The sequence below is a fragment of the Solea solea genome, chromosome 19 (assembly GCF_958295425.1).
Source record: "Solea solea chromosome 19, fSolSol10.1, whole genome shotgun sequence".
Classification (NCBI taxonomy): domain Eukaryota; kingdom Metazoa; phylum Chordata; class Actinopteri; order Pleuronectiformes; family Soleidae; genus Solea; species Solea solea.
The window spans coordinates 822501-834768 of NC_081152.1; the positions used below are offsets into that span (position 1 = coordinate 822501).

The 12268-nt window shown below is 38.0% G+C and overlaps 2 protein-coding genes across 5 annotated transcripts in view; both read right to left on the reverse strand.

Moving 5' to 3' along the window:
- igsf9a (immunoglobulin superfamily, member 9a) overlaps positions 1 to 3915 on the reverse strand; it is a 35813-nt gene extending 31898 nt beyond the window's left edge. For 2 of the 4 annotated variants that reach the window (XM_058617639.1, XM_058617638.1), the window contains exons 1-3: positions 3655 to 3915; positions 902 to 988; positions 258 to 464 (exon numbers count right to left, since the gene is read on the reverse strand). In XM_058617639.1, the coding sequence (XP_058473622.1) occupies positions 258 to 464; positions 902 to 953 (259 nt within the window). In that variant the 5' untranslated portion in view covers positions 954 to 988; positions 3655 to 3915. Of the gene's footprint in view, positions 1 to 257; positions 511 to 901; positions 989 to 3654 lie in introns of those variants that run through there. The other 2 variants (XM_058617640.1, XM_058617641.1) reach the window with 2 other exon arrangements.
- A 579-nt stretch (positions 3916 to 4494) lies between these two features.
- On the reverse strand, positions 4495 to 11409 carry LOC131445817 (transmembrane protein 230-like). Its single transcript, XM_058616503.1, has 4 exons — positions 11258 to 11409; positions 8830 to 8947; positions 8205 to 8327; positions 4495 to 6175 (listed from the first exon to the last, which is right to left on the reverse strand). The coding sequence occupies exons 2-4, from the start codon at positions 8929 to 8931 to the stop codon at positions 6035 to 6037; spliced, it is 366 nt and encodes a 121-aa protein (XP_058472486.1). The 5' UTR covers positions 8932 to 8947; positions 11258 to 11409; the 3' UTR covers positions 4495 to 6034.
- Between the last annotated feature and the right edge of the window lie 859 nt (positions 11410 to 12268).

A 12268-nucleotide genomic window follows, 5' to 3' on the forward strand; every position in this document is an offset into this window, starting at 1 on the left:
ATTACGTTCAGATCTGCAACTACTGTTTAATTTTCACGATCCATTCATTGAATGGAAAATGTTGATCAGTCATTTCAAACCTGGAAATGATGACGTTCTCAAACGTCTTGTTTTTGTCCACAAACACAAAATGATTGCGTTTGAATGATTTCTTTGTTTTCTGGAGCAAAGAAAGCAGGAAATATTCACATTCAAGAAGCTGAAACCCTCAAACCAATGATCACAGTGTGCAGATCCAGTCCACGGTGTTTGCTCACCTTCATACTGAGGATGAACTCTCGGAGCGTACGATCCAAACCTGATGAGGACGGGAATGTCGAGTCCCTGTCGAAGCCACTCCACCACGTGCAGCGATGCAGAGGAAACGTCAGGCGGCAACGACGGAGGGAAACTGCACTCCAGCTCCACCTGACCTCCGACCTTTCCTCGCACCTGCTGCTGCAGACCTTCAGCCGTCACTGCTGCTTCAGGAGAGGAAAAACAACAGCAGATCATCAGCTGTTTCACGGTCTGGTGTAAAGCAAAATATAGATCAAGTTGGAGCTGAGAGCAGATTATTCTAATGAAACATGTTAAAGATGATTAAGAAGATGATTCATGGAGTCATCTGTGGATTAGAATAATGTTTGCTTCATAAAAACGTCAGAAAACGTTGCTCAGTGTTTGTCAAACTCTGGAAATGATGATGTTCTCGAACGTCTTGTTTTTGTCCACAAAGCAAAATGTTTGAATGATTGAGTTTGAATGATTTCTTTGTTTCATGGAGCAAAAGAAAACCAGGAAATATTCACATTTAAGAAGCTGAAAAATCTATTTTCCTTCAGGCTGAATTCATCAAAGACTCCAGGAGACAAAGAGGGAAATCTATGTGATCAAAGTCAAATAATACGTTCATTCTTACATGAGAAACAAAGCGCGGCCACCACCGCGAACGTCTGTGACAGTGATTTCATCGTCTGTCCGTCATTCAACCTGCAGCATCTTTAATCTGTGGGTGAGAGACACAAACACCACCATCATCATCATCATCATCATCATCACCACCATCTTACCAGGAACTGGAATTCATCCCATATCATTAGACAAATGGTTGCAGCAGCGTCTGTTGCCAGAAAAGTGTGTTTTATATTTTGAGGGTAAAAAGTCATAAATGTCAAATTAATCTTCAGTGAGCGCGTGAAGGAGAATCCTCAGAGACTCAGAGATAAGGAAGGTTCTCAAACATGCTCCTTCATCATGACATCACATGATGTGATAAACTTAACTCCACTGCTCTAGTTAGTGACTCAACTAAACTTAACTCCACTGCTCGAGTCAATGACTCAACTAAACTTAACTCCACTCTTCTAGTTAGTGACTCAACTAAACTTAACTCCACTCTTCTAGTAAGTGACTCAACTAAACTTAACTCCACTGCTCTAGTTAGTGACTCAACTAAACTTAACTCCACTGCTCGAGTCAGTGACTCAACTAAACTTAACTCCACTGCTCGAGTCAGTGACTCAACTAAACTTAACTCCACTCTTCTAGTCAGTGACTCAACTAAACTTAACTCCACTGCTCTAGTTAGTGACTCAACTAAACTTAACTCCACTCTTCTAGTTAGTGACTCAACTAAACTTAACTCCACTGCTCTAGTTAGTGACTCAACTAAACTTAACTCCACTCTTCTAGTTAGTGACTCAACTAAACTTAACTCAACTGCTCTAGTTAGTGACTCAACTAAACTTAACTCCACTCTTCTAGTTAGTGACTAGACTAAACTTAACTATACTGTTCTAGTTAGTGACGAAACTAAACTTAACTCCACTGTTCTAGTTAGTGACTCAACTAAACTTAACTCCACTGTTTTAGTTGGTGACTAAACTAAACTGAACTATACTGTTCTAGTTAGTGACTAAACTAAACTTAACTATACTGTTCTAGTTAGTGACTAAACTAAACTTAACTATACTGTTCTATTTAGTGACTAAACTAAACTTAACTCCACTGTTTCACTAACGTCACTGAACATTTTTGTCCTCAAACAAACGTCTGATGTTCAAGCAAAAACCTCAGATTAGAGCAGCTGAGTCAATACTAATCTGGATTTTTGGTCAGAGTCTTTAAGCCTTACACACACACACACACACACACACAGTGTCAGTGTTATAAAGTAACAAAGTACAAATACTTCATACAAGCATACATATATACACATACACATATATATATATATATATAGATATATATATATATATACATATACACACACACGCACACACATATATATATATATATATATATATATATATATATATATATATATATATATACACATACATACGTGTATGTATGTTTAAATGACTTTACAGAACGTCCAAATGAGTCTCCTATCACTAAACGTAACGCTTTTCAATGAGCTGTGAGCAGTGGAGTGGGACAGAGGGGACAGAGACACAGCAGCAGTGAAAAACAGCAGCAGCAGTAACAGCAGCAGTAGCAGTAACAACAGCAGCAGCAGTAATAACAGCAGCAGCAGCAGCAGTAACAACAGCAGCAGCAGTAACAGCAGCAGCAGCAGTAACAGCAGCAGTAACAACAGCAGCAGCAGTAACAGCAGCAGCAGCAGTAACAGCAGCAGCAGTAACAGCAGCAGCAGTAACAACAGCAGCAGCAGTAACAACAGCAGCAGCAGTAACAGCAGCAGCAGTAACAACAGCAGCAGCAGTAACAGCAGCAGCAGCAGCAGCAGTAACAACAGCAGCAGTAACAACAGCAGCAGCAGTAACAACAGCAGCAGCAGCAGTAACAGCTTATCGTTCTCTCTCCTGGAATCTAAGTGGAACAACAGAGTTTGTGTTTAAATGACAGATTTAATCTCTACTTATGATTTTTATTCAAGATCCAGATTCAAACACAAGAGACGTCGTCAACTATATATAAATAAACTATATATGTATACTTATATACACAACATAAGGCTCTGGGGTCAGAGATGGCCCACCAACCAGTTGTATCCGGCCCTGTCCCCTGGGCTCCTCACAGGCTGAAGATTTGGATGAAACAGACAAACCTGACAAAGCTCAGGATGTGAGGAATTATCAGTGCCTTTTATTTGTTTTACATTTAAAAAATACTTCATTCTTTCTTTTTGAATCTCTGTTTGGTTTATGTCAACGCAGAACTCCCCCCTCACATCCAACATGGAACGATCCTTTAATAACAGAATTACACTGCAGCCTTAGATCATTTCATTTCTCCTCATACAGACTTTGAATAAAAACGTTTGTTTGTTTATTTGATAGAATCTTAAAGTTTCTCACTCTCATGAAATATCTGTGTGTAGATTCTGTTTGAATGAAATAAGCAGCGTTTCCTCAGCTTATCTGTGTTTTTACACACGTTCATCCTCTGAACGTCAGTCCAACACAAACCACTTACAACAATGACGACGTCATTCATTCGGTTATTTAAATGAGAAAAGTTTCAATTAATTAACAACAATCAATGAAACAACTATGTGAAGAGTTGATGATTTTTGTCACTAATGATATGAAACCGTGTCCTCGTGCTCTGCGGGAAAACGACATAGGCAACGTGAAGGTTCGAGAGTTAACTTCCGTTTTCCTCACGCTTTCACCGTCATTCACGCGTTCATTCTGTGTCTCTCACCTTGTTTCCACCGCTGCTGCTGCTGCTTTAAAACCTCATCCTTCACAAAGTCCCTGCGTCTGCTTTTAATCCGTGAAGCAGCTTCTCAGTCTGGACCTGGTTCTTCTCAGTCCGGACCTGGTTCTTCTCAGTCTGGACCTGGTTCTTCTCAGTCTGGACCTGGTTCTGGATTTAGTTCCTCAGTGAATGAAAATCCTCCTGAAATGAGGAACGGTTCTTCCTTCAATGCTCCGCAGGCTACAGGTGTTTCATTTCACCTACAGATGACACACGAGCTGTGGGTGTGTCCTCACCCACTTTAACCTCCTCCCCCTCCCCCTCCCCCTCCTGTTTACTCTCCTCTTTCAAAGCCTTGGATTAAACCACTGCAGTTAAACTCGGTCCAAAAAGCCCTTTCATGTTTAAACCAGTGCAGATTAAATTAAACACTTTATTATTGATGCAGCCAAACGGGGAAAAAGCCTTTAATCCCCTGAAGGAGTCCTGCTCAGTGCTGACCACCAGAGGGCGCCCTTTACCTGCTCCCACTGACCAAACGGAGGGGAAAGATCACGCTGGTTTGTCTGTCAGGAAAAATAAAAAGATAAGAGATAATATTTCAATTAAAGATAATATAATATAATATGATATAATATAATACAATGTAATATAATATGATATGATATAATATAATATAATATAATATCATATAATGTAATGTAATGTCATATAAGTCCCACATCAACAATATAGACAACAAAAAGACTTACAATCAGAAATATAAAATAAAACGTTTTCAGCTTTATTGTTCTCCTCTGTTATATTATTTAATTTTGACAAACAAACAAAACACGAGAGGCACAATTTCAACTGTTTTTTATTCAAGAAAATGACGTAAACAAACGTGTTAAAATTTTAAAAATGGGAAGAAAAAAATACACAGAAACAGAAACTTCATACAGCAAGAAATACATTTAATACAGAAAATATACATATATAACCCTAACCCTTTATATATATATATGTACATATATATATATATATATATATATATATACATATTATATATTGTTCTTTGACAACATAACAATCTTTGGATAAAACTGCAAATATAACCCTTCAGTGATTTTAGAATCTTTACTGTAAACCAGTGCAGTTTGTAACAGCAGTAAATTAAAGGCATCGGTTTCACCTCTTTATTCCAGGTTTGTGAAGGTTTTTAGATATTATACTGATGTATTTGTACAATCCTAACATCTATTCATAAATCTTTTTTTAATTGTATTTAAAAAAAAACGTTAATGTGTCACTTCCTGTTTCCTGGTGAGAGATCTCAAAGTCACGAGGTTTGAACGCGACAGTCTCGCGTGACTTCCGTCGGCAGCCGAGTTCACGTTCCGTGCGTCGCCACTTTGACCGTGTTTTGTTTAGTTTGTTCGTTTCCTCCATTTTCACTTTAAAGCAACATAAAGAAACATCTGTTGAGGACAACAGCGCCCTCTGCTGGACAGCACATTACTCTGCTTTACAACTGTACTGTGAGGTCATATTAAATAACAAAGTGCATCGACGTAACGACTTCGGGGTCAAGTTTGAATGTAAACATCAGAGTTTGGGTTCCAGAGATTTAAAGTTTGTGTGAGTCTCTCCTTCATCACCAAGAAAAACATGTCCAACAGAATCGATATTGAATCAAAGTGAATTAAAACAATAAGCGTGAATTCAGGAAAAGCAGCAGTGATAACATTTAAATCTGTGATTAATCATCAATCATCGTTAGGACTGAACAATGAATCACTTTCATCAGCTCGACATCACATGAAGGTTATTTACAAAATCTTATCGTTTCATTTCTTATTGTTCACGTGAAGCAGATATTATTATACTAATATTTTCACTTTTCACTCTTTTATGGTGAATATTGAAGTTTAACTGCAATTCAAATGGCAATAACTGCCAGAAGAATCATAATGAAATCTTCAGCCCTTATAATCATAATCTCAATATAAATGATATTATTATCATTTTATTTATCTAAATATATATCACTCACATGATATATATGACTTCAATCATATTTAACGAACAAAGAATTTCTATTATCTGAGACCAACCTGCAACACCGCCGTGATCCAGCAGGGGGCCACGGTTCGACTGTAAACTAAGCTTTAGCGTGGAGGATGACTCAGCACACGTGTGTCGTAGCTCACGTGAGCTACGACACACGTGAGCTACGACTCAGCACACGTGAGCTATATAAAATGCAGGCTCATGCGTGTAGTTCACCTGTGGATCAACAGGAGGCGACGTTTTTTTTTTTTTTTTTCTCTTTTGCTACAAACATTCACAGACGTGACGTCACGGCAGCGGCGTCTCCACCAATCAGCAGCCAGCGCTCACATCAGTCACCAAAGTCGGGGATGTCGTCGTACGAGTAACCACGGAAACCTTTGGCAGCGTAGTAGGCGATTCTCAGGTGGTAGAACCCGGGGAGGAAGACGAGCAACCCGATGATGATGACGGGAATGGTACGGTCCGGATGCTGAGGACGAGGGAACACACACACAAACACACGATCAGGACAACAGCTGTGTGTGTGTGAGGGGGCGGGGTTTCAAACTCACGGCTCACGGGCCAAATGTGGCCCTCTGACGATTTTAATGGGGCCCACCTCTTAAATCACATTACGACCGATTTCTGTTTATTGTAAACAATATATCGTTCCATATCAACACAAATGCTTTTATTTTGAAATTCGATAAAATATTGTGTGTAATATTGTTATTGTGTTACCATGAGGGAGCCGGACCCCTCCTGACCACAATAATCCAGAATAATCCAGACGCTCACGTTCACAACTCCTCAGATTATATCCTCACACTTTAGATTGTGTTTCCCTCGCTGTGTGTTCATGCACTAACAGTGTCATCATAACGTGTTTGGTTTCACCAGCAGATGGCAGTCACCCCCTCTCACTGTAGTTTAAGGCTTTTTAATCAGATTATATTTTATATTGATAATGTCTAGATAAACATTATGCTTGTTTATTTTCTTCTATATCGCGTTATTTAAAGCTTGAGTCATTTCAGCTCAGATACTTTATATATATATATACACTCCATATATACTTCATATATACTTCATATATACTCCATATATACTTCATATATACTTCATAGATACTCCATATATACTCCATTTATACTTCATATATACTTCATATATACTCCATAGATACTTCATATATACTTCATATATACTTCATATATACTCCATAGATACTTCATATATACTTCATATATACTCCATATATACTCCATATATACTCCATATATACTTCATAGATACTTCATATATACTTCATATATACTCCATATATACTTCATATATACTTCATATATACTCCATATATACTCCATAGATACTTCATATATACTTCATATATACTTCATATATACTTCATAGATACTTCATATATACTTCATATATACTCCATATATACTTCATATATACTTCATATATACTCCATATATACTCCATATATACTTCATATATACTTCATATATACTCCATAGATACTTCATATATACTTCATATATACTCAATATATACTTCATATATACTGCATATATACTTCATATATACTTCATATATACTCCATATATACTTCATATATACTGCATATATACTCCATATATACTTCATATATACTCCATATATACTTCATATATACTTCATTTATACTCCATAGATACTTCATATATACTCCATATATACTTCATATATACTGCATATATACTTCATATATACTCCATATATACTTCATATATATTGCATATATACTTCATATATACTCCATATATACTTCATATATACTGCATATATACTTCATATATACTCCATATATACTTCATATATACTTCATATATACTGCATATATACTTCATATATACTCCATATATACTTCATATATACTGCATATATACTTCATAGTTACTTCATAGATACTTCATATATACTCCATATATACTTCATAGATACTTCATATATATACTTCATATATACTCCATATATACTTGATAGATACTTCATATATATACTTCATAGATACTTAAATATAGTGGTGAAGTCTCAGTGAGAATCTGAAGCTGCAGCAGAGAATCCACCAAAGTCCAAATATGAAAATCATTCAACAAACTGGAGACGAGGAAGTGAAACGTTCACACTTTACAGCTCACTGTGTCTGACGCTGTCAACTGAGACTCAGAGACACTGAGACTCAGAGACACTGAGACTCAGAGACACTGAGACCCAGAGACACAGAGACACAGATACACTGAGACCCAGAGACACTGAGACTCAGAGACTCAGAGACTCAGAGACACAGAGACACAGATACACTGAGACTCACGATCAGTGAAAGACAACAGATTTTAGCCACTTCAACCTGATAGATTTTCTCTATGGACTTTGGTGTGGGACAAAAGTCTGTCCAACAGTGAGATAAAGACGTGAACGAGACACTGAGATCAACAGTGTGACATTTGTGCTGTTGTTTAAACCAAACTCACCTCCACTTGAATGGTTCCTGACAGCAGAAGAGCCCCGAAGACGATGAGCAAGGAGCCGATGAGAAACAGGAACAGTGCCAGAGCAATGGCCTTGTACGGAACCTTTGGTGGACTTTTCTTAAACTGAAAATTAAATATGAAATACGTGATTTGAGTGTTCACTACAACACAAACAGAAGTTGTATAAATGAATAAATAAACGCCCTCATGTCATTAAAAAAAGGATTCACCTCAAATCCATCACTCGAGGCAGTAAATCGTTAACTAATTACCAGGTTGTCGAACAATGTAACAATAACAACAACACAGGAGCGTGACTCAGCGTCAGAGAGCTGTGTTTCCATCACACTCTTTTTAATCAGCAACAATCATAAAGTGTGCAAAAGTAAAACATGCACACTCAGAGCCATTTATCATTACTTTAGTCATCTCAAGATGAATCAGAAGATTGATTTCTCTATACGCCAACTTCTCCTGTGGTGAATCCTGTGGTCGTGCACTTTAACAAATGACGCCCCAGAGTTTTTCATTTCCAATATGAGCATCAGTATCATCAGTAAATGGAAAGAAACCTGATTGTGATTCATGTTGTGTACGCAGAGTGATTAAAGCAGACACTGCTCACCTGTAAGTCTATATATCCGTCGTCATCAGCAGCCACACGGGAATACTTCACTTTACTGTTGGAACCTGCTGCTCCCAACATGTTGCTGCGAGCTGCCTTCATAGTTGTTCCATAGGAGCTGCGCGCACACACACACACACACACACACACAGCAGTCATATATCATTCATAGTCTTGTCTTATTTCTCAGCTGGACTGGTTGGTTTATGACATGTGGACGAGAACATCCTCAGACACCAGTGACAGTCTGTGAATGTGTAGATGTTCCTTCACCACACATGATGACAACATCATCAACCATCCTCTGACCCTCACACCTCAACACCACTGAGTTTTTCTGCTGGATTTTTTGACCAAAACATCACATTTTAACATGGAGTGAAATGGAGAACATGTCCATGTCTCTCCTCTTCATTTCCACTGTCTGAGTGTGTGAGAAGTCAAGTATATTCTCCTCCAGATGTCACCGTCCTGACCTGGTCATGTTCAATCCATGACCAGGTCACTGTTAAAAGCAGTGCGGTGGTGAAATGAGATGTTTGCAGCACATCATCTCGATTGCTTTGGGAAACTTTCCATCAACAACAAATCAAGGATTTTTCACACATCGCAGGAAAGTAGTCATTTAAAATGATGCTTCAATAAAGAACACTTTGAATTTATCTCCTCATACCAACTCTGTTTATGTATACATATATATATATATATATATATATATATATATATATATATATATATATATATAAGTATATAACACTGGGCAATAATTCATCAACAAACATCATGATAGAATTTACTTCACTAATATTTCATAGTATTTTGTGCTGAAGTCGACTTCCTCGTGAGTGTTACAGGCTGTCACTCAAAAACACTCACAACACAGAGTCTGTGTGTCTGTGTGTGTGTGTGTGTGTGTGTGTCTACACTGACACACTCACAGTGTGTGTGCGTGCGTGTCTGTGTTTGTGTGTTTGTGTGTCTGTGCGTGTGTGTGTGTGTCTGTGCGTGTGTGTGTGCGTGTCTGTGTTTGTGTGTTTGTGTGTCTGTGCGTGCGTGTGTGTGTGTGTGTGTGTGCGTGTATGTGTCTGTGTTTGTGTGTCTGTGTGTGCGCGCGTGTGTGTCTACACTGACACACTCACAGTGTGTGTGTTTGTGTGTCTGTGCGTGTGTGTGTGTGTGTGTCTACACTGACACACTCACAGCTTGTGTGTGCGCGCGTGTGTGTGTCTGTGTGTTTGTGTGTCTGTGCGTGCGTGTGTGTGTGTGTGTGTGTGTGCGTGTATGTGTCTGTGTTTGTGTGTCTGTGCGTGCGTGTGTGTGTGTCTACACTGACACCTTGTGGCTCAGAATAAATCCATAAATACGGACGTTTTTCCCGTTGGAACAAAGTCAGGAGTCAAAACATGAAGAATCATCGTGTTACTTGTCTGACAACTGAGCTGTCACATCAACTCATCACTGACACTCTGTGATGAAGAGGAGGAAGGAGACGAAGAATAAGCAGAGGAGGATGAGGAAGATGAAGGCAGAGAAGGAGGAAGAGGATGAGGTGGAAGAAGAGGCAGAGGATGGAGCAGGAAGAAGAAAACAGAGAGGAAGGTCATGGAGAAGGAGGAAAAATATGAAGAGGAGGAAGAAAGAAAGAAAGAGGAGGGGGAAGAAGAGGATGTATGTTCATCTTCTTCCCCCTCCTTCTCTTTCTTTCTTTCTTTTCTTTCTTCTGGAGGCCAGAAAGTAAAAGAAGTCAACTTTAAATATTGTGTTTATTTCACTTTCCTGTTCTTATAACTGATCATTCAAATGACCACATTACTGTGTCTAATTATTTAAGTGGTTTATTTTATTTTATTTATTTATTTATTTATTTATCGCATAACGATGAAAATAAAAAAATAGAATGCAATAAAAAACATATCAAATTAAAAACATGTACGGTATGTGAGGAATCATATTGCATATTTCTGCTGCTTTGCTGTTTATTTTACATTACATTACATTACATGTCATTTAGCAGACGCTTTTATCCAAAGCGACTTACAATAAGTGCATTTAAACATTTGGGTACAAATAAGTGCTAGAAGTAAGTAAGAGCTTCAAGTAAATTTTGAACCATGTTTTAACATCACATTTATGAATACAACATTTCCTTTAACGGATAAACAGTTTAACTGATAAAAGGTCATAACACAAACAAACAAACTATCGATGTATTCCAGTTAGATTAAAGAAGTCAGTCCTTTATCTCTCAATAAAATAACTGTATAAAAGCATAAAACGCTGTCAGTGACAGCCTCGTATGACGTCACGGCTAATAAACAAACTCAGCTTTAGCATTAGCTTGCCAGAAGTTGTGCTGACGAACGCAGACTCGTGTTCGAAGTGAAAAGACTCGTTTAAACTCGTTTCTTGCGTCTCGTTACGTTCTTACCTGAGTTACAGGTGCAGTGAAATTCAGTAGACGTTGTTTAAATCCAGAGAAACTGAGAAAAGCGGAGATGTTTTCATCATCCTGGGGAAAACATCCGCGTCCACTTCCTGGATTATTCCCCCCGCAGTTTCACACATGCGCAGAAGCCGCATGTCCCGCTGCTACTCCATGTTGTGCATCCGTACGATCCGTATCCACGAACATTAGCGTCGGTGCCGCGAAACGTCAACGTCGCCGCCATGTTGGTCCGGGCGAAACAAACAGAAACACAGGAATTAACGCGTTTATTGACTCAAAGTCTCTCATTTGTTTAGAAAAACAGAGCTTTTTTTTAATTTTCTTTTTAAGGAAAATATTTTGCTATCTTGCTAAAAAAAACAGAGCGGAAGAAAAAGAGAGGACTGGTGTTTGTTTGTAGGGAAAATATCACGGATTCAAAGCTTTTTAAAACCAAACTTTGAACTATATTTATAATAATGCACTGATATTTCTATTTCTATGTTTCTATGTTATGTTTTAAATAAGGTGCAAAAAATTTGAGTTTGAATTAAACGTTTTAATTCATGTAGGTGTTAGAGATATGGCTGTTAATGAGCCACTTCATTATGCAATTGATGACATTGTGATTTGGGTGACAATCATTTACCAACTTTAAAAAATGGCTCCTCACATATGAAGTTTGAGAAACACTAGTTTAAAGTGTTCAGAAACTTCAGCATCTTCTGAAAATGTACCTTCTCTGTCTCTGACATTCTGTACTTTATGATGCATGTGAAAACTCCAGAACCTCACAAGCATTAATATTTAAAAAAAACAGGACTGTTCTGGAGAAATACAGTGTGTTCCTATAGTACTGCATATATACATCATATTAACACATGATTCACTTCACTGCTAAAATAAAAGGTAAATATCCTGTGTACGTGATCATCATCAGACTCGGTGAGGAAGAGGACGACAGGAAGTGTACATTCATGGGTTATTTATAAACTACTGAGCTGCTTTAATCTG

Coding starts and splice junctions, on each gene's coding strand:
- LOC131445817 (XM_058616503.1), bottom strand. CDS start 8,931: ATGAAGGCAGCTCGCAGCAACATGTTGGGAGCAGCAGGTTCCAACAGT. Junction 8,328..8,829: donor ACGGATATATAGACTTACAG/GTGAGCAGTGTC, acceptor TTTAATTTTCAG/TTTAAGAAAAGTCCACCAAA. Junction 6,176..8,204: donor CAGGAACCATTCAAGTGGAG/GTGAGTTTGGTT, acceptor CCTCGTCCTCAG/CATCCGGACCGTACCATTCC.